This window comes from Molothrus ater, chromosome 3 (genome assembly GCF_012460135.2).
Source record: "Molothrus ater isolate BHLD 08-10-18 breed brown headed cowbird chromosome 3, BPBGC_Mater_1.1, whole genome shotgun sequence".
Classification (NCBI taxonomy): domain Eukaryota; kingdom Metazoa; phylum Chordata; class Aves; order Passeriformes; family Icteridae; genus Molothrus; species Molothrus ater.
Window position 1 is genome coordinate 36,592,132 of NC_050480.2, and position 22,528 is coordinate 36,614,659.

Sequence of the window (22,528 nt, forward strand, 5' to 3'; positions counted from 1 at the left end):
TAAGTACTGCTATGATAGGTGAATATGGTGTCATATTTAATCCTTTTGCCAAGGTCCCTTTATTTTCTGTGCTTTTGCCAGTGAGCTTTTTTGTGATTTTTCACCTCTTGAGAGTATCTGGTTGGGATTTCTCTTTGTGCCAACTAGTGTAAAGGAACCTTCAATTTAATTCCTGGATTAAGTATTTGGGGTGTAACAGGGGTGAAGTAGGAGCCTTACAGCTGCTGTCACATGCAACCATGTTGAATCACACAGGTACAACAGGGACACTCTGACAGACAGTAACAATTGCTCAGCTTGGCTACTGCTTTGCAATAGCTACTTACACTCAGCCAGTAGAGGTATTTATTTAGAATTCGTATGAATTATTACATACTTTTTAAAACCAGTCATAAAACCATACTTGGAATGTTGTTTCTGACACAGGGACTGCTTTCCAGAAAAATTAGCCAGCATCCAGATTCAGTGGGAAGCCACTGCATTCTTGATCCAAGAAACAAAACCAGGAAATTGGGCAAAACCAGGCTTTGATGGCTGGGTACAGTCCAGTCCCCAAGAGGTGACTCCATATTGGACAAATCCGTTCTACTCTTGGCAGACCAGAGGTTCTCCAACTTCAGCCTAGGGAGGAAAAGAGAGTATGAAGTAACTTCTCTAGTAATGGGGACACTAGCCATGCAAACAGCAAAACACTGGCAGGAATAATATTGTAGCTCCAAAGGCTTTAAAATGTGACTGACACAAGGACTGTAGAAAGTGTTTTATTAGACTTGCTGGAGTAAAATAATTGGGGGTGAAAAACCCCTTGTCTCTAAGCATCCAGGCCATGCTCTTGGTCTGAAGATCCACCAGTCATGGGTGTGAGTACATCCCCAGATCACTGTGAGATCAATTACACACAAAAAAATGGAACTTTCCTAATTTTCCATATCCCCGATCTACATGATCTGGACAAATAATTTAACTGAATGCTTTAAATTCCTTGAAATGCAGGCATAGCAGGACATGAATACCTGTGTCTGATGATTTTTGACTCTACCAATGAACACACTGCCCACAGTCTCTAAGTCAGTATATTACAGTATATATACAGTATATTCAGTATATTACAGGCTTTGCTTCAGGTGAGTGGGATATTCACAACACTGGGCTAATATTAGTAAGATATTACCTTACACAATTTTCCTGCTTTTCTGGTTGACTGTGTGGGTTAAGGAAAAAAAAATGCTGTGTATACCTCAGTTCCTAGGCTTCATGCAGAAATGTTGAGCTTCTGAAACTATTTCTGAGCCTCGAAAGTCCAAATTACATGCATTTACCTGCTTATAGTCAAAGTTAGATTATTCTTACCCCACAGTTATCTATGCTTCCCAAAGTAAATTCACCACAAAATTAATGATTTTTAACGCTTCCATTCATAAATCCAGGGTGATTATATATTGATATCAAGGAACTTTAGGCTAAACATTTTCTGTAACCTATTGCTAATATCAGGAAAGACTTCAAGATTTTTGCTAATTGGTATCAGTGAGCACTTTCATGAGAGAAACATATTTCAGCAGCCCATTAGACTGAAGGAGCAACTTTTGCTTCCAAGGACTTTGCTACAGGTTCTTCTTTTCTGCTGCATGTAAGAAGAGCACCCAACTCAATTTAGAAATGTCTCTTTTGTTCAACCCTACCACCTTTATTTGCAAAATAAGTAACTCATGCAAAGCTCCACTATACTTTAAGAAATGTCATACCACTTAGACAAATGTGAGCTGTCAATTAAAGAAGTAACAAAACAGGACAGAGCAAAACCTCATTTATCTAATTTTGAAAAACAAATCTGCCTTTGAACAATACAAGCTAAGGTCACCCTCCTGAAAACATAAAGCACAACACAAGCAAAATTCTTATGATAATAAAAGTCACATATTTCAATAGCACACAGCTGGAGAAATACTAGAAATGTCTTTTTTCCTCTTGTTTACCTAAATGAAAAAGGTGAATTTCTTTAGAATGCACTGTAAAATGACATAGGCTACAGGATATATACTAACTAGAGAGCACTTGCTGCAAAATGCAGCAGTACAGATCAGAGAGCTGCAGGAGGGATGTAATTGTTGCATTGCAAGCCTAGTCAGTGAACTGGTTTTGGCTTAGATAGAGTTAATTCTCTTCTTAGTAGCTGGTAGAGTGCCGTGTTTTAGGTTTAATATCAGAATAGCAATTATAACACTGATATTTTGGTTGTTACTACATAGTGCTTACGCTAACTCAAGGACTTTTCAGCTTCCCCTCTCTGCCAGTGAGGAGGTGCACAAGAAGCTGGGCAGAAGCACAACCAGGACAGCTGACCTGGCCTGGCCACAGGGATGTTCCATCCCATAGAACAACATGCATAAGCATTACATGCACTGGATGGAGCCACTAATTGCTGCTCAGGGACAGGCTGGGCATTGGTCAGCAATTGTATTGGGCATCACTTTTGTTCCTTGGATTTTATCTCTCTCTCATGTTTTCATTACAATTATTACTATTATTATTGCCACTATTATTATTGTAGTTATTGCACATCATTTTGTTTCAATTATTATACTATTCTTATCTCATGAGTCTTACTTTTTCAAAATTCTCCTTCCCATTAAAGAAGGGATAGGGGAATGAGTGAGCAGCTGCATGGTACTTAGTTTCTGGCTGTGGTTAAACCATGACACTCAAGAATAATTTTGACAAGTTGCTATTTCCTTTACCATAGACACTACAGGAGGTGATGCTTATAGCCAGCTGTTACCAGATGTGGTGGGTGTAGTCCAGCCAATGTTTTGTTCCATCATTCCAGGGGAGGCATTCGATGCAGGCTCTTGTGCATGATCATTACACCTCTTGAGTTTGCAGTACTCCCATATCGTGTTGGGGTCAGTGGTGAAACACCACGGGCTGCTGTCACCATCTGGGTTTCTACAATAGTTGTCCCTCAAATCCCTGCACAAATAAAGTCAACAGTCATGCTGCATAAGACTGAAAGTAAGCACAGGAATATCTTGACAAAAGAATGTACTATGTGCATCTACTATGTACAAATAATAGATTTATTTGTTTTACTTTTGGCCAGATATCCTATTACCAGCAAGAACATCAGTGGTTGTGATGCTAGTGAAGAGTTGTATTTCACATGTGCATTGGAATCCTAAATATATTTATGCATAAGGAAACAATTCAACTACTGGCTTATATCTGGCTATAATATTTCAATGTACTAATACCTAAATAATTACCCTACATGGCAATTAAAAAAAAATTACAAGTAGGTGTGTGTAAGCATACACAATTGTCAGAATGTGTGAACTAGTAATAAATATGCAAGAAAATTCATACTATTGTGGGGAACTTAGGCTTTTCCAAAATTTTTTAAATGTTAAAAGGTTCCTTCTCATATTCAGAAGAATGGCAAACAAATGCTTATGCAATTGATCCCCTCTTACACCCCAAAACCCCATTTCTACTGAATGGGGTAGTCCTCTACTGACTTCAGTGAGAGGAATCCCATGTCTGTGCTGGCTGGGGCATGGGGGAGTAGAATTTCTCTTTTCAATAATTTGCAGAGTTGCAGTATTTCCCCCTCCTAAATCACAGCATGGTCTCAGAATAAAAAATAACTGAAATGCTTTTTCTCTGAATATGACAGAACACGTAAATTCCACATTTTCCCAGCTTGATTTTAATTTCCTAAAATGTTTTTGAAAGATATCATCCCCTCTGAGGATATTCCAGTTTTTTTGTGCCAAAATAGAACTGAAAATTTCAAATTATTTAGCATGACAGCATAAAAAGGGCAAAAAATTAGAAAAGTATCAATCTTCCTACTCATAATCCACTAAGCATGATAGGTTTCGTCACAATTGCTCCTGTAATCCTTTTGCTCTCCTGCCCTTACTAAAAACTGGCACATTAGTGATTTTAGTGATTTTGATTAGCTTGTCACTGCTCCAGTCATTCCTGGTGCAGTTTTGTTAATCTGAAGAGGATAAATCAAGGGGGAATTTCAGTGCACACAATTCTGGGTGCCCAATTCCAATGGCAAAGAACACTTAGTTGGCATTTCTAAGCATAACCTATCTGACTGGGTTTTTTGTATTATAAATGATGTGTCCTGCCCAGATTAAATCATTAGAAAGGCCACAACAGCAAGTCTCAAATTCATAAACAAAACACATATTTCAGTAGATGCCTTGTCTCTTGATGCAAGTCTCCTGGTGTTGCTTACAGAAGATCATATTTAAGAGTAAGGGACACAGCTGTATTTTACTCAGAATTTGGATAACAATAAAACACAATTCTTACAAACGAGACTAACAGAAAACATTTCTGTATCTTAGAAAAGTTCTCTTTTATTGATATATTCCCTAGCAGTGTTTTAAAGCATAGCTGTGCAAGGATAATACAACCAGCAGCAGTTATTGCCAGAGAAAGCGAGAAAAGGTGAGATAAACGTACGCGTCCGGGAATCTCTCTGGGGTTTTTATATGCCTGTGTGGGAACATGGAGCTCCAGGCCTGGCACTTCTTCCCTGATACAGTGACAGAAGTTGTGCCACGATAACTCTGCCCTTTGCCTCGGTAGCACTCCTCTGTTAGGGGAGCTTGTACAGGCACATCTGCAGCAAACAACAGAAACTGGTCTTTGGCATCGTAATTTTAATGTTCTTACTGAGCAGGCACAAGAAACCTCAAACACACAGGATGACAAAATGAATGACTCGTTTATGCAGAGAATATCCAGTGAAGTCATCACACCTGCAGCAGAAGGGCATTTCCAAAGATACTGAGAAAACTTTCAGTTTTAACATCTTACATTAGATGTTTTTCATTGAAGGGTTCACCAGTTTCATTTTGGCGTAAGTGAACGTGTCAGAATTAAAGATTAGAAAGTTCTCATGCAAAATCCTCAAAGATTAGATACTGGTGATTTTGCCCATGATATTTCTCAAACAGACATTATGTTAAACTTCAGTCTCTCTATTATCCTTTGGATTGTAAGACTTTCTTGTTAATTTTGTGCTTAAATGAATGAATGTTTCAATGTGATTTTTAATTGCATTGAAAGCTCTTGTTGCCTCATTTGTGGTTAACTTCTAAAAATAGGAGTTAATTTTGTTTAGCAATTTTTTATCCCTTTAAACCTTTTAATTTTTCATTGAATTTGCTATAAATGGCCTACCTTTGGAAAGAAAGGAATATAAAAACATAAATATCTTTCATCCTGTAACTCTTCTGTCAATTCTGCTTGTGATTTGTACCTTTCACTGTATTTCCCTAACCACTCAAAGTTTAATATTTGGCAAATTTTGCAACATGCCAGGCAGACAAACATTAAGAGTGATAAAGTGACTGAAAAAAAAAAAAGAGATTTAGCACATTAATGACTCTTTCACTGTTTAAAGTCCTTATCTCAGTTACAGTCCACTATTCATACCAGCAATCACTTGTTCTGTTCTGTCACAGGGAGGAATTGTGCAATATTCCCATCTAATGTTGCTGTTGGTGGTGTAGCACCAAGGCTTCTTCTCTCCATCAGGGTTTCTGCAGTAGTTTTCCTCTAAGCCCCTTAAACAAGAAACAGGAATGCTGACTTTAAACCAGTCACAGAAATCCAGAAGAGTTGTGTGCATGACTATTAGAACTACTGCATGCAGAATTCAACTCAGTGGTATATTTATTCCTTTTGGAGATTGGTTAACCCATGCATCACTCCTCTGGGACTAATCAATGGTCTTTAACTTCGCAGTCTGAATGTATAGGAAGAACTTTTCCGATGCTTACACTTTCTGCTCTTGTTGTTGAGGTCAAGATGCAGCAGTAAGAGCTGACTTCAAAACACAAGGCACTGATATCCCTGAGATTACAGTAAGAGCCAGGCAAGGCTGGAATGTGTACATAGGAACACTGGTGCACGCTGCTTTCTGCCCTGTGAGAGCGTACAGGGTTCCAGCTCCCTAGGAAAACTTGCAGGATCAAACTACAGAGCTATAACCCAGGTCAGTTCCAGCTATTCCTGCACATCAGTAATGCTCTGCAAACCCAGCTCCTTGGAGCACAAGGATGTATGGGAGTATGTTGTCCTTGGATCATCACTCTTCAGAAGAGTAATGCATTGAAGATGTGCCAAAACACAGCCAAAGGATTTTTAGCATAAAAGTAGTGAACTAACTATAGCTCTGCTGTGGGATGTGGAGGAGACAAGTGAGAAAAATGCATCAGAATAAACAGGGAGGCAGAAAAAATATGAAGAGCAAGACCTGAACAGAAGTAATGAGCACTGACAAACAGTGAGAATTACAACTTAACAGCATAAATGAGGAAAACCTGTCCTCCTCTTGCCTCTGCATCTAGATTAATAGGGAACAACTGTTCTTTGGTATTTGTTAGAATGATGAGGCTCAGCATACTTGCAGGGGTATCTGTCAGGAACCCAGCCGTGTTTGTGAGGAAACTGCGTGTTCCAGTGTTGACAGGCATTTCCCGACTCAGTGATGGCTATCCTTCCTCGATAGTCTTCTCCTCTCCCTGAAAGACACTGGGAGTCCAGGCCAGAGACTGGTGGGGGTGTAGCTGTTACAGGAAAAGAAGAAAAAGAAAAGGAAAGGGAAGGGGAGGAAAATATTGTTAAGTAGTGCTTTCAAAAATATATAAATGCCTTTGCTTTGGTAATGTTGAAGATGTATTTTTTTCTTTCAGCAGAGGTTACACTGGTTAAAAGCCATGTCAAAATCAAAGAGGACATTTTTATGGGCCTCCAGACTGCCAAATGGATGTCCTGTGTGTGCCCTTTTACAGCAGCCAGTAAATAACTTGGCTGGGTTGAGCCAGACTCTGTGCCTACTGTCCCCTGAGAGCAGAGCAGGAAAGGCAGTGAGTAGTCTTGCACAGTCTTGTAAACCTGAGACGGAGTTTTATTGAGTATTGTATTACAATAATACAATACACACAGGTAGTGTGGAAGGGCAGAAAGGACCAAGAAGAAATTGTGAGAGAAAGCAGAGCAGCCTTCAGAGCTAAACCTCTGGAGTCAGTGTACTGGGGAAGAGGGACAGAAGGAATAGTGAAAAAAAGTAAGAAAGTGAGATGGTCTGCCATGTAGGGAACAGCAAATAAAACAAGAGTAATGATCAGAGGCATAGAACCTGCAGAGGGCAAATGGAAAATGAACTTACAGCAAATACTTATACAGAATTCCCTAAGGACATGAGTATGACCCTAAAAGGTTGGTATGTTCCTTAAGCTTTAAGTTTTATGCACAGGATGGAAATGTTATGGTAACGGTCACAATTTATCATAGAAAAGTCTATAAAGAGTTATTCTGTCATCAGTAATTGAGCATGCTAAGTGAACTTCATATAGCAAACACACACCACTGCTTAGAGCACTGGCAAGTGCAGATACATAAGAAAGCAATCTCTAGAGAGAAAAACCACTCTTTAATTGTTTTTTCTTGAAGTGCAATCTAGTTCTACAATAGGGAATGTTACCTCTTAATTCAGTGCCTTGGAAATATCCAGATTTAGTGTGCTCAACTTAATGGGTTAAGCTAGCTCACTGAAGCCAGGTTTTTCTCTGAGGCCTGAACCTGTTTTCAAGATTCATACCTTGCTAAGAAAAAGGCAGTGCTGGCTGTGCAGATCAGACCCACATAAAATATCACAGTATAACCACATGGTAATTTAGATGATTTCTATGAGTTAGCAGAAACTACCACCTGATTTAACCTTAATGTCTTGCCTCCCAGGTAAGATGAAAAGTAAAATGGTTAAAGGCAAATTATGGTTTCCCATAACATCTTTGGCCATACTGCATTTTGTGACACCTTCAGCCTCACTGACCATACATGATTTTACATTATAGAAATTTAATGAGTGATTCTGCTTAATTATGTGCACTTTCCCTGATTCACAGAGATACCTGTAGGTTACTCAGAACTGTGGTTTCTTTTCTTTCCCCTCCCTGCATAATTTTAATGAGCTACCCTCTGGAGTGATCTCAGGAAATCAGACTCACTGCACCGAGGAATGTTGCAATATTCCCAGCGTTTATTCGGGTTGGTAGTGAAACACCAGGGCCGAAGTTCACCATCAGGATTGCGGCAATAATTCATCTTCAGATCCTTCTCTGGATAGCTGTACATTGAAAATGGAGAGAAACTTGGGAGTCAGCAACAGCCACGTGCAGCAATGAGGCTGTCTGCAGGCAGGCTCTCCCAGGCTCTGGGGGAATGAATTTGGTGCTGAGTGTCACTCACTGTTTCAGGATAAATCCATGCATATGAGGCTCTTGCACATCCCAGCGCTGGCACTCCAGTCCAGACTCTGTTCTGGAAACTTCTCCATGGTAATCCTCACCATTACACTGCATGCACTCTCCCAGAGGTGCTAGGCAGAAGGAAAAGAAGCAAGGAACACACCAGCCTATTCAGGGAGGATTATGCTGAAAGGACAAGCGGGGTTTGCTCCAGCTAACAATGAAAGGAGTTCAGAAAGCTGTGCATTACAGCCTGGCCAAATCAGTAATGCTTCTGAGTATGTTTCACTTGCAGGGAGGAATTTGTCATGTATCTGTATGTACTGTTAGCAATAGGAGTTCAGTGTGTTGCACGGCACTTGGGTCAGTCTTTACCCTTGTTACAATTAAATAAATTACTGGTGTAAGAGCAATATAGTCCTTACCCAGATCATTGCAGTTCTCTGCCAGTAGAGTAAAATGTAGTAAGACAGATAAAGATAAAGCAAACAATATCAGCAAATTTAGTTCTTCCATATTTACAAAATAACTTTGATAACTCAAGCCAATTAGGAAAACAACCTCTCTGTTGAGAACTTCTTAAGTTCATCTTGATTTAAATTCTAATTTGAAAAAATCTGTAGAAATAAAGCACAAAACAGTAACAGGAATAATATTACCTATTTGAACATCCCTTTTCTGAAAAGTAAATATACCTTCTCAGTGTGCATGACCTGGTCCTCACACTCTGGGATGGCACAGTAATCAAATCTCATGACAGGATCTGTTGTGTAACACCAGGGTCCATTTTCATCTGCATCAGGGTTTCTGCAGTAATTTTCTTCCAACCCTGCATCAGGGTGTTTTTCAGGTGTATAACTGTAATAGTATTAAATTTCTATTTTAATGACAGTACTTTAGTGGCGTGGAAGGGAAAAGTTCAACCTGCTCATCTAGCTGGGAATTTTATTCATTCACAGTAAAAATGAGAGAAACTGGTTTCCTATTGTAAGCCATAAATGAAAACTGAAAAATCATTCCTAACTACAATTATTAGTAGCTTTTTCCCTAGCCCCAGTTGCTGGTAAGAAGTGAGCTTACAGCCTGTAAGGACAATGACAGTCTCAAAGGACAATTGTTGTCTTTAATATGTGCATCCAGTTGATCTAATCCGCTCACTGCAACCTGTGGCTCTGTCATGTGTTTGTCTTAATGGACCTGCTTTAAAAGTTGTGTGTTTCTAGAGACTATTCACCAAACACAACTAGGTCTCACAGAGATCTGAAGCAAGTGAAGCTAGGCTTCTTCCTACAGCAACCTTCCCAGAGAAGACTAAATTACTTTTAAATTATCTGAACAAGAGTATCCGAGTGTATTTAATTAGAATAAAACCAAAATATTCTCTTTAAAAAACTTCAACATAGATGAGAGGAAATGAGTCCTCTGCTTCCCCACTTGCTTCAGTGAGCCCAATGGCAGCCAGCCCTGAGAAGACTCTACCTAGCCAGATCCATTTGGTCCTTGGATACTTTTCTTTTTTTTTTTTTTTTTTTTGACTATCTGTATGGCAGGTAGGAGGAGCCTAGAGTTGGACAGATATCACTTTATACAGAGGAGAGTAATTCTGACCCCACTGTTACCAATACCAAAAATCGTCATCGTGTTGAGAGAAGGAGCATTTAATCTGCTTAAGACACCTCACTTTTAGTCACAACTTCTCTAGCTGACAATGCATCCTTTCCTTATCCAGATCATTGCAGTAGAGTCAAAAGTAACAAGACAGGTAAAGATAAAGCTGTTTCTAAAAGTCACCTGACAACAGGATTGGATAACTTGCACTATAAATCTGTGTATATATATATATATATGAAGATGAGGAAACTTGGAAAAGGTTCAGAACAGCAAAAAGAAATGTAAATAGAGACATACTTTGGTTTGTGGGGCATTTTTTCTGCCCACTTCTGGCATGGAATACCCCTCTGAGTCTTGGCTTCTGTTCCTCTGTAGTCTGTCCCAATCCCTCTTTTACACTGCATAAGGTAAACTGAAATAGAATCAAATTTGTAAATTCAGTGGTGTTATAACATTCATTGGTACCAAAAATCTGCAGATATAACTGAGGCTCATCTGTACATGATGGACCATGTTTTACTCGTGTTTTGAACCTCTTGTGCCTGCAAACATTCTATAATGTATTTTAAAATAAATTGGTTACAGCTACTAGGCATCTAAAGATAGACATTCTGAAGCATTGTTATAAAGCTATATAATCAAGTAAAGAGGACAGCTATATCAAGTTTTTGATGTGCAAAATAATGCAGGCTTATACTATCATAATACAGGGATAAATAGGAATGTCTTTCAGCAGCAGCTGGGGATTCTTGGATAGGCATTGTTCATAAGCATATTTGCAGCGTGGGTGTCATCCAGCTATCCCTTTAAGTCAGAAAATACTTAGTTATCAAAATGCACTTATCACATAAGGACCCCAAACTTTTGATTAATCTTAGCCTTGGACTCTCCCAGGTGTTTTTCTAGTGGGATTCCAAGACAGAGCATACAAATCATGTCAATGGTGCTTTTATTGGCAACAGACACTGTAAATCTCCAGTTATTGAGGGCAGTGATCTTGATTTCCCCTTCCTTTTCCCCATTCTTGTTTGTACAAGAAGAATCTCCCCAAACCTCAAAATATAAAATGGAAATGTTAGAGCAAGGACAGGAGACCAGTCTGCTAGGAAAAAATGGGTTCCTCCTAAATTATTTTAGCCTGTCTAAATAATAAAGCTGGACACATCTGACACCCAGGGAGAGGAGATGAAGACTATATAACTGGGTCTGGGAGGAAGGCAACAAGTAACTTCCCAGTTCAAATGGCACATGGAGACCACCATGGATCTAGGCCTAGGTATTTGATCCCTCTTGAACAGCATTTTTAGTAATGTGGCTTCTTCCTGTTTGTCCCCCAAATTCTCTATTAGTTTTCTGCCCTAGAGAGGGATTTGCTCCAGCACTGCAGCAGGGAACAGAAGGATGCCATTAGAATAGGCTTGATGAGTAAATATGTTACGTCTTACTGTGCACATACTTATCTTCTCATAAAGAACTGTGTCTGTGCTGGCAAATGTCACTGTCATTTTAGCATTTTCAGCCAGTGTTAAACACTGTAGCTTTTTCCTGGTGAATAGGAAAGCCCTGTTGAAATTGAGAAGGAAGCAATATTGACATAGGAAGCAATATTTTAAATTCATTTCAAATTATTAAACTTATAAGTATTTTTCTATAAATTATTAATTTGCTAGCACTGTCTTATATTCATTCTTATCTTTCAGATACTGCACTCAGTATTTTAGACAAGTAAGAGGTTAGGTTTATCTACTACTCTCAAGTGGCTCACTTATTCAGGATATATGACTTCATGAATAAATTATTGGGTGGGGAACTAGAAACTGCATTGGCAAAACATTATCGACATCATCCTAGCTGCTCAGGTTAGTTACTGTCCCTACAATGAACTAGAAACCTTGCACTCTTGTGAAACAAAGCAGCATCCAGCTAGAGAGGCTCAATCAGCTCTCCATGTAATGTTGGATATGAATGGGAACTTGAGTATTTACTATAAAATGAGCAGTACATTGTAAATCCTCTCTTTATTTGATCTTGTGGTAATTTATGGCTGGAGATAAGTCACAAGCTAAAGGCACAGCATGGGAGACACTGCTGTAGGCAGACCTGCAGCAGAATGGGGATGAGGTTCTGAGTAAAGGTAGGAACATATCATTGATATGCAGACACCTGCAATGGCGCAGTCTTAAGATTCAACAGAAATTACCTGCAGGTAAAATTTCTTTCAGCTTCACATTTGTCTGCGCATTCTTTTTCATTATTTGTCTCGTAAAACTGTTTGTTTCGAGTAAGTATCCAAACACCATCTGTTCTTGAATAGTCATCCAGTATATCTCCTTTCACTAGAAGGGAAGGAAAGGAATCAGACATTACAAATGAGAATTCTGCAGTTAAGAAGATATCTGTATTTCAGTCCCATTTTCCATGTAGCTTGGACAGGTGAAGACAATTTATTTTGCATAATTCTGGGTAAAAGATGATAAACTCTGCGGTTATTTCTGTCTCTTGACAGAATCACAGCTGAATGGCTGCAACATGTCATGGGAAGAATGAGGCAGAAGAAAGATGTAGAGGCAATTCTGATTAGAGTTATGCATGCGTTTGAAGCTAAAAGCAAAAAATGGGAAACAAGAGTGAGGGGGAATGGAGAGAGAGACTAAGTGGTGTCAACACCAACCAGAGAAAGATGAAGGGAAGTGATACCCATAATCAAGGTTTTGGAGAAGCACGAATTAGGTGGATGGGAGATTATGACCTGTGGATTGTGCAATCCCTGCAGCTTCATTGGTCACTGCCTAGCTGTTTGTCCCAACATGTCTTGCCCTAGAGCAAGACACCTCAATCACAAAGTTACTATACAGCCTTTTACAATGCCCACCATTGTTTTATTGCAATGGGTTGAGCAGACTTAGTAATGAAATTGTCAGGCTACATCTCTGTTGCAACAAATTAACCCAAGATTTTAAATTAGTAAATCAGTTAGTATTATTAGATCTGAAAGTGACATATGCATAAGATTTATATTATCTACGTGCTAATAATTCTAACACACCTCTAAAATACTGTAGCTCACAATAGAGTTTACCACCTAATTGATTTTTTCTTTTTATGTTTAAAATGATTGTATATTTCTGTTTCTAATTTCTACAAGAGTTTATTTCCATCTCCAGCATCAGGTTACAGTGTTGCACAAGTGAGTTTAATTGGTCATATGGTTTAATTATTTCATTTTTTTCACTATACATTATTATTGACAGATGCAGGAAGTTCATAATTTTATACAGCATGCTCACAGGTAATGTTGTGAATTTTTCAATTACACACTCATATTAGGGCTGAATTCACTGCAACATCACTCCAGTGTTACTAATTCCCATGATATATGGGCCATTCATCACCTACCTCCATATGACACAGATTCACACAAAATAAAAGATATTTTGGCCACTAATGAAAATAAGATTATGCATTGCCTGAGGGCAGAGTTGGCTCAATGCTATAAAACCTGCATGGTTCAAGAAATCCCTGACACTGAGGCTTCCCCTATCTAGTCTTACTGTAGGGCTATGCAGAGCACCAATAGCCTAGCCCACTAATTTCTCCTGATGGAGTAATAGACAAGTGCTTCCTTTCCTGAATTTTTTCCTAATTTAACTGAGGCGACTTTTCCAGGGGACCAGAAAAAGAAAATTCTCTTTTCCAAATTTTATTTACTCATCTTAAAATTCTCTATTTTTTCAAAGAGCTCTACTTTAGATACTATTCCTTTTCACTGACTATAAGAAAATAATTATTGCAGTTGGATTGAGAATAAATACGTGGGAATTTGGATGACATGTATAAAATAAAAGTCAACATAGATTGGCAGAAACTTAGATAATAGAAAAGAAAAGGTGATGCTGGTTGCCTTAAAAACACTGCAAAATGGAAACTTAAGAAAAGAATATAAGAGATTTTAAATGTATCAGAGAGTATATTAGTCCAACAAAAATCTATATAAACCCAGATATTGCATAGGATAATTGAACAGAATATTCAAATGCATGTGAACAAACAAATTTCTTAATTTCCATAAGCATCTTTCCAGATTTGACCAATACTAACACAGAAGATATAAAAATTGGCTTTAAGGAAGTTGCGGACCATCACTTTTGAGCAAGTCAGCTAGAGCTGATAACAATGAACAAATAAAACCCCCCACTTTCTCAGTTGTCTTTTATCACCTTGTACAATCACACAATGATATGTCCCTGGTATTCTGACCTGAACTATTAAAAACTCATAAAAACTGTACTGATATGTATTTATCAGTACTTTTAAAAAGTCATTTAAGTGCCATGCAATTATGCATAATTTCAAAGTACAAGAGAGTATGGTATCTAATTGAAATCCGATTGAAATATTTACAGCATATGGAGTATTTATTTACAGAATTTGTAGATAAGCTTGAAATCCATATATTACCATCAGTGGAACACCTATCATCTTTTGGAACTGTAAGAAAGATTCTGGACATATTCCTGGAGAAGGTGATCTAGGTTACTGGGGAGTAAATTTCTACCTAGTGCCCTCAGGAAGAATAAGGGAGAACACTTCATTGTGTTTGACAACAGCAAATGTGAAATTGTTTGAATATAAAGAAGCCTGTTAATTTTAAATTTTGTTTTAAATATTCCATTTCAAAGCTTTAAAGCTCCTGTCATAAAGGATGAAAATCAGTATCACTGTGCTTAACAATGCTTGGCAGTAAACACCACTTTACCTTTAGCGTTTGATCCAAAGCCTGCTGAAATTAGAGCTAACTTCTGACTGACTGCTGTGGGTTTTGCACAAGCCTTTGACAGGCTGCTTCCCGAGGGTGCCCACATCTCTGGCCATGGGAAAGGTTTGCCTGGGGCCATTAGTTGCCCATGCAGGCACCAAGGCAGCTGGTCGGCTGTTGCTAATGAACACAACCCTGGGGCAACCACGGCTCTCTCTTTGCTCAACAACATCTCTTTCTGACCAGCTAGGCCCAAACCCATCATTGTCCAGGAAAGGAGTGACACATTGACTTAGGGACCTACCTTCAGCACACAGAGCCTGCTAGTGTTTGGCCCCAGTCCCAACCAGGCAAGCAGAAGGCAAAGGGCTCTTACCTGAGCTGAGCAAGAAAAGGAAGAGAAAGGCAGCTTTGCTAATCCCCATTTTGGCCCAGCTGGTGGGTGCTGGAAGTTGCGTCTGTTGGTGCACAAAGTTTTATTGACTTGCACTGGAGTGAGGCAGCATCAAACAAACAAGACAGGAGGATTAAGTTAATCATTCTCCTGTACTGTGCCCCCCCTGCCATGGTGTGGCTATCAAAACAACCTTGAATTGGATGGATTACCAAATCAGGCTCAATAATTTCTACTGTATACTGGGAAATGTGAAGGCACTTTCTTCTTTTGTGGGACATGGTTTTTTGTTTTTTTTTTCCTCAGATTGCTTGGCATCACTTTGTTAAGGTAAAGATGAGGATCATAGTGGTGGAAAGTATGGGAACAAGACACAGTCCACACACCTAATTCTATATAGTCCTGGGTATTCAGCTTTAGGTCTCAATGGTATTTCCAGTCAGAGACTTGGACTGCTTTAGATTGAAACTGCTGCTGACTTGTGCTCCTGTGTAAGTCAGTCCCCCAAAACAGACCCTGAGAATGCTAACTTCTTATCAGAATTGTTTTTAACACCCTCCCATTCCCTTTCTGGAGGAAAAAAGATACTTCCCTCAGGCCTTTTCTGTTTCTGGTTTAGTTTTTGTTGTTCATGACTTGGGAGGTTGTTCATAACTTAGGTTCAGTGTATGATGTGCCTTTGGCCTCCAGGCAAAGCTGCTCATATCTCAAGTCTGCCCAGACCTCAGGGTGTGTGCAGGGTGCCCTATGCATTTCAGCAACATCTGTCACATCTGTCAACCCCATGGGGCTCAGCTAAGGCAAGCCAGGCATTGCCAGCCATAGTGCCTTCAGGAATTTCCACTGGCCTGTCTGGCTAGTCAGGGTAGCCTTTAGCTGGGATTGGGTGGGAGGAAGGTGGGAGCCTTGTATATTCCCCTCTGTGCTGGGAGTCACCCGGGTAAAGGCAGTGGCCAAAAGGTAAACGGCTCCAGGGCACGGGTGGGACATGCACCCTGGGCTGCTGAGGAGGCAGTAGGGAAGTGGCCTTTTAATGGGCTTTTTGCCTGAGCTTTGTCACACTGCAGAGGGCTCTTAGCCAATGTGTAACCTGTAGTGAGAACAGGCAGGAGTGACACTAGCAGGAGAACAAGTCTTTGGTCCTAACTGTTTTCTGCTGAGCTGTGTCTATATGCCAACATATCCACAGCTCATCTACATCCCAACCTACACAGTCAGGTTTTGAGCTTATCATTCAACATGTGTCACATCTGACAGAAGGATATTCCCACAGGGATGATCCTACAAGGCTTCAGAAAATCAGTGATTGAACAGAGAAAAGAACCCAAAATTTCTCTGAAGACCCTCATGGTGGAAGCAATCACCAATCACCACTGATTTCTGCTTGGCCAGCCAGCCACTCTGTACCCTCCAGCAGCATGTCAGCACATGCACAGGTGAATCCCAGGGCCACATGGCTGTGGGAGAGACAGGCTGTCTTCATGGAAGCCAGGAGCTGCTCACAGAGCCATTATGGGGACATGAATGGGAGGAAGCAGGACTAGGGGACCATTTGGGGGAGATGGGTAGAAGGGCATGCAGGACCTGATTCCCCAGTTTAATACAGCAGAGAAGTGGGGTTACCAAGAGATGCAGTGGGACATGATGAGCAGGGATAAGAACTACGGGAAGCCAAGCCTCGCTTTTTCTGTCATTGACAGCACTACCTGCTCTGTCCCCAGGCTGCAAATACCATAGATTACAGATGCAGAAGTCTGAAACCACTCTAGATCTGCTAGCAAGTAGCATGGAAATGTCTTTTGTCTTGGAGTTAATTTAAATCTTAGAACAATCAAAAGCAGAGAGATTTTTATGCCCATGTTCTAATAACAACAAATAAAATCACATCTTTGCTGATGAAAACTATGCTGCAATCCCACTTCAGGCTGTGTGAGATTTTCTGGAGAACGTGCTGTGCTGGCAATGTCCAGAGGGGTGCAGCAGACGATAGCTTTTGGAAAAAGTGAGTGACATCAAATCCCCAGCATGGAAAAAGTGTCAGACCACACTCAGGATACGTTGTCAGGTGATGTTTGTCCACAAACTAGCTCATATTGCAGCTCAAAGCTTATAAGGAAATTTGTTGTTCACAAATATGCTTTGCTTTTCTTTCTCAGTTTCCCCTTTTCCTTCCTACCTTAATATGACAGGTTTCAAATTGATTGGTTTGAACTTATATAAATAGGTTCAAAAGCTTTATTTTCTCAATGCAATACTCTGTGTAGGAAAGACAGCATGCAAGTGTGAAATAGATTAAAAACAGAATGAGAAAGAATGACAGGAAAAAAGCCTGGTTTTTTCAAAAGCCTACTGAAAAGTACTCAAAAACATAATAAAGGTTATGATTCAGTGAAAAGTAGAGTCTCTTTGGAGCAGAGAAAAGCTCACAATTTTGTGAGAAAATAGCACAGATTTAATGAAAATTAGGAAAATTAGAAGGACAAGAAATTACTAGATTGCAAAGAAAAATAAATGTTGATAAAACAAATAAGTAAGATTAAGTGAGAATAAGTTCAGGATAATGTTCTTAAAATTAATTTGGAAAAACACAGATAAAGAGCTGAACAATAATGAAAACATTAAAAAAAGAAAAGGATTTGAATGTCCAGTATCAAATTATAAAATACTTTCTTTTGGCTTTCAGCTTGGAGAAAGAAAGATTTGTACACACTTGCTCATTCTATACTTTTGCTAGAGAACATCAGGCAGCTCTGCTGCACTGGCTTGGAGTGTGTGTTTTCTGTAAGAGCTGAGCAGAGGATTTGTTATTTAATCACGGTGCTACTTCCAACCACTGATTCACTCAATGCTGTCAGTGGGATCACAGGGCTTTTAGACAGGCCTTGTGTAAGTTTTCATCATCCTGTACTCGGCACTGTGAGGTCACACCTCAAGTGCTGTGTCCAGCTGTGGGCCCTTCACTGCAAGAAGGACATTGGGGCCCTGGAACAAGTCCAGAGGAGGGCAATGGAGCTGGTGAAAGGTCTGGGACACAACTCCTGTGAGGAGTGACTGAGGGAACTGGGGGTGTTTAGCTGGGAGAAAGGGAGGCTCAGGGAAGACCTGAAATTTTGCCTGGGGAGGTTTTTGGATCTTCATGACTAGAAACTTCAGAAACAGGTTTGATAAACATCTGACAGACCATTTTAGATCTGTACATGTTCTTACACCATGATGGTTGAACTCAATAGTCTTTTTTATTGCCTTTTTCTTCTCATTCTGTGAATTTGATTTGTCACACCTAAACAATTCCTCAGCACACCTATAGAGCAACTCTTCATAAGCCATTACCAATAATGCTTCTTTCTCTGTTGAATGGCTTTTGCACCTTCTGTCTTCCTTCTCCACTGATACACTCAGCTTACAGACATGAAGAGGATCACATTTCCAGAACTCCAGACCCATTCACTTAAGAGTTGGGCTTGATGAACCTTGTGAGTCCCTTCCAACTCAGAATATTCTGTGATTCTTGAAATGCTTGCATTGCCACAGCACTGTGCCCATTTTCTGCCTTGCTTATATCTACATGCCCTGCTCAGCTGGCAGGCTGCAGCTCTGTGCTCTGGGTCTGTGGGTCACTCGAAGAGCACTTTGGTTTCCTTTGGGAAAAGTACAGCACACTGAATCCTTGCTCCAGGAAGACTGACTGATCAGAATAACTCGCTTCAAAGAAAGAAAAATCTTTTCCAAATCACTCTGGGAACAGACAGCAATCTCCTTTCTCAAGACATCTCCAGTATGAGCCTACAAGCAACATCATTTCACTCAAGTGACAGCTTCCTCTGCCCCAGGGGCACACCAAGCACAGTTGGTTTGCCCCTGCTTTTCACAACATAATTGCAACTTCTGTAGTTACCTCACCTTGACAGCTCTGTTGTTGTCAGCTGGGGTGCCCCCCAGCTATGATGAGGGATGCAAGTCAGACTTGTTTAGGCCTGATCCCTGGCCTCTGCCAGTTCTGCAGCTGAGGAGGGAGACTGTGTCCTCCTGGCATCCACCAGACTGGGCTCTGGCTCTCACCCAGCAGCTGCTTTCCTGCCTCAGGCTCTCATACACCCAGCTTCTCAGCACCACAGGCATTACCAGTCTGCTCCCAGCACTGCTGAAAGCTCTTCACTTGGAATAGCTGGATAGTAGCATTATCAGATAATAAAATACTTTAGGAAAACATCTTGACTAAAATGACCTTATTAAATAAGAGACTGATACTTTAGTTTATATGGCCCTAACATATTGGTAAATGAATGAGACCCACTGAAAGGACTGAGTATTCTCATGGAGTGTACTCAGAGGAATGATGCCCTTGTCCCTTATCCACATAAGCAGCTGCTGTCCAAGCAAAACTCCTTTCAAAACTGAACATTGCTATAGCTTTTTACCTTTGAGGAAGGTTTGAGGTGCAGGCCTAGAGCTCATTTCCTCCTGCAATTGTTTGTTCTTGTATTTTCTTCCCCTGCATGTGAATACCAACAACTGAATCTTTAATTTGAAATGTAGTCTATACGCCCAAGTTTGGGCCCTTTCCTATACCAACTGAAGAAGAAATGAGCCCCAGCAGCCACCTAATCAGTCTCCCTTCCTTCAAACAGAATCAACTCTATAATATCCTTCCTGACTGCTGCTTTTAACCCCAGGTTAAAACCTCCCAGGACACCCTTCTCAGGAAAGCAACTAGCAACTATCCTTACTGTTAAGATTTTCCTATGTCTAACCTAAAGGGTTTTGCCTTAGTATAGTTCTTTCGTATCTTACAGCATGTGGGGAATTAACAAGGCATCAAATAGCAGAATTGCAAAAAAAATAATAGTACAATCCAGAATAGTACACGCCTCATAGTTTCTACTAGTTCCTCTGCATGGATGGGTTAGGTTTACATAATATAGCAAATATAATGGCTGGTTCTTTTGAAATGCATTCAGACAACTGGATGCAATACTAAGTTTGAAGCATATTCAGAATACTTCAAGTAAACCACACATAAATAATACACATATTTAATACTCATGTAAATTATTAATATTAATTCCATATTAATGATAAATATCAGCACTGCTAAAGCAAGCAGGGATATGATGGTAGTGCCTCAAAAAGCTCAGATAACAAGTATCTGAGCTGACATTATTGTGCTGACTGCTCAGAGTGTCTCATAGCCCTCTACAGAGCCACAGCCTTATGGCCACTCCTGTGACATTTGGCCCTAGACTCTTCGCTTGTGCTTCAGTTGTACCAGCCATGCTGTTCCTTATCCCAGCAAAGCTTTCACACAAGCAATGCAAGAAAGGCTGCCAGGGCTGCATCCCTGATGTTTACTGCGTTTTTCTTGTCTATCCTCCTCCTTCAAGTGGTCCTCAAACATCTTCGTAGTAGCCACAGACAAAGCCAGAGACCTGGTGGTGCTCTGACATGTTATATGATAAATCCCCTCCTGGCAGACGGTAAACCTTGGGCTAAGGGCTCACTTCCAGAAATTTAGTTCCTAAAAAAGCCTGCCCCAGGATGTCTTTACAGAAGCAGGTCTCCTAGCCCTGCTGTGAACTATTCTCAGGCAGGGAGTGTGGCAGCTCCTGCAGAGTGTGAAGGTGCCTGCACAGCCAGCCAGGAGAAGGCTGTGCTGGGGAGCTGCCTGAGCCAGGCAGGCACTTCCCATGCTTTGGCTCCTGCACCCTCCCTGCTTCAGGGATCACTGGCTGGAGACAACCAGGGTAGGAGCAGGGAATCAAACAGCAAGGCACAAACCCTTTCCTGCTGCAAGGACCATGGAGAAAACAGTTTTGCTCCCTAAGGAACTCCCTATGGGCCTGCCCCACCTCTAGATAGGAGCAGCAGCTGGGGGTCACCAGGGCAGCCCCAGCACTGGGCATTTGGCACATCCCTGGGGAGCCTGGCTTTGTGGGGCCCAGGGCTGGTCAGGGCTGTGGGACCTGGAGAGCAGCCCTGCTGCAGCACTCCATGTCCTGGAGCATGGGGGAGCACTGTGTGCCTGGGCAGGGACAGCCAGGGCTCGTGGTACCTGACAGCTACAGGACAGGGAACTGAGGAAACAGGAGCTCATTTCTGTCCATCTAGCACCCATGCCATCCTCTGCACTTCTCCCTAGACTGATCTGCCATTCAGCTCTGCGGGAAAGAGTCCAAGGTCAGAGGCATTTCTGTAGAGAAAAATCTGCAAATGCAGTTTCATTCAGCAGAGAAACTGAAAGTTCAGAACACCTGACTGCCTCTTATCTTTGCTTGCACAAATGCAAAGGACCTTTTTCCCTGATTTTTTCTGTGCTTACGTCTACTGTGACTTTTCCTGACTGGTGCTGTGCAGGGATCTGGAGTGGCACAGGGAAAACTGGCGCAATTGCCTCTTACAGCCCTCGGGAAGAACTTACTCATTTTGTGGAGACATTTCACTGGGCAAAGAGATAAAAATCTGCTATGACATCTATTAGTACGTGTTTTATTTGGTTTCAAGTAAATGTCAAAACTGACCATAAGAACAAAACAAGCTTCAATGCTGGACGATATTTTACATGCACTTTGTATAGGCTACATAGCTCTACCTTCACCTTGTTTTCTTCGTATTTCTCAGGTATTATGTCGCAGTTTTTCTGTCCTAAATTAAGCTTCCCTGTGAGGGAAATCTTGTTCCTTCTCATCTGAGAAGCACACTTCCCACCCAAACCTCTCCTTTCTCCCTGACAGACAGGGTAGTGATCAGCTGCATATGCTGTCATAGGTCACTTGTCAGTGACTGAGAGTCACCAGCATGAAGTAAATACCAAACAAGTGCAGTTTGATATACAACATATGTTGAATTAAAATGAACTGCCAGCAGTCACATGAGTTCAGAGGTAATGTTGTCTGGCAAAACAAAGACAATATACTGTTTGTCCAATTGTAACTAAGGTGTGAAGGGTTGTCTGATGTCTATGGCTTCTGCTCTCCAGCAAATCTGAAACTTAGTTTGTGTTGTTGGCAACTGGGTTTTCTAGAAAAATAAAATAGTAGTATCTTTCTTGTACAGGATAAGTTTTTAGGAAATCACAAGAGCTGAAACTATTTCACCTTTAAAACCCCCCTAGAATACATGCTTTTGGATATAGTTCCTTTCAATAGCAGTCTTATTTTCCTTGGAAACAACTTTATTTGACATTAAATTCCTACAGCAGAAGCCACTGCCCTTTTTATTAGGCCATGCTGGCCATTCCATGCTGTAATGAACTATTTTTGTACTCTTCCCTCTTCTGACGTAAGGTCATGCCACGTTCTTCCCTGATGAGTTACCAAACAGCTTCTTAGCACCACAATCCTCTGTCCTCTGTGCAGCTGTTGCCCAGGTTCTCCTCTTGCTTCTCCCCTGCTTCTGGAGTTTCAGACTGTGAGATGATGCAGATTTGTTCCTTGAGACACTGTGCTTTTTTTTAACAGCAGAGACTGAAACAATCCAGTCTTTAGCTCTGTT

General features: G+C 40.7%; 1 protein-coding gene across 1 annotated transcript; it reads right to left on the reverse strand.

Annotated features, from left to right (window-relative positions):
- Positions 1 to 2,762: 2,762 nt before the first annotated feature.
- Positions 2,763 to 15,071, reverse strand: LOC118684696 (plasminogen-like). The gene is made up of 11 exons (XM_036379762.1): positions 15,023 to 15,071; positions 12,091 to 12,226; positions 11,347 to 11,453; positions 10,188 to 10,302; positions 8,993 to 9,137; positions 8,281 to 8,396; positions 8,040 to 8,158; positions 6,434 to 6,596; positions 5,461 to 5,591; positions 4,483 to 4,642; positions 2,763 to 2,970 (listed from the first exon to the last, which is right to left on the reverse strand). Exons 1-11 carry the CDS (start codon positions 15,069 to 15,071, stop codon positions 2,763 to 2,765), a joined length of 1,449 nt encoding a protein of 482 aa, XP_036235655.1.
- Between the last annotated feature and the right edge of the window lie 7,457 nt (positions 15,072 to 22,528).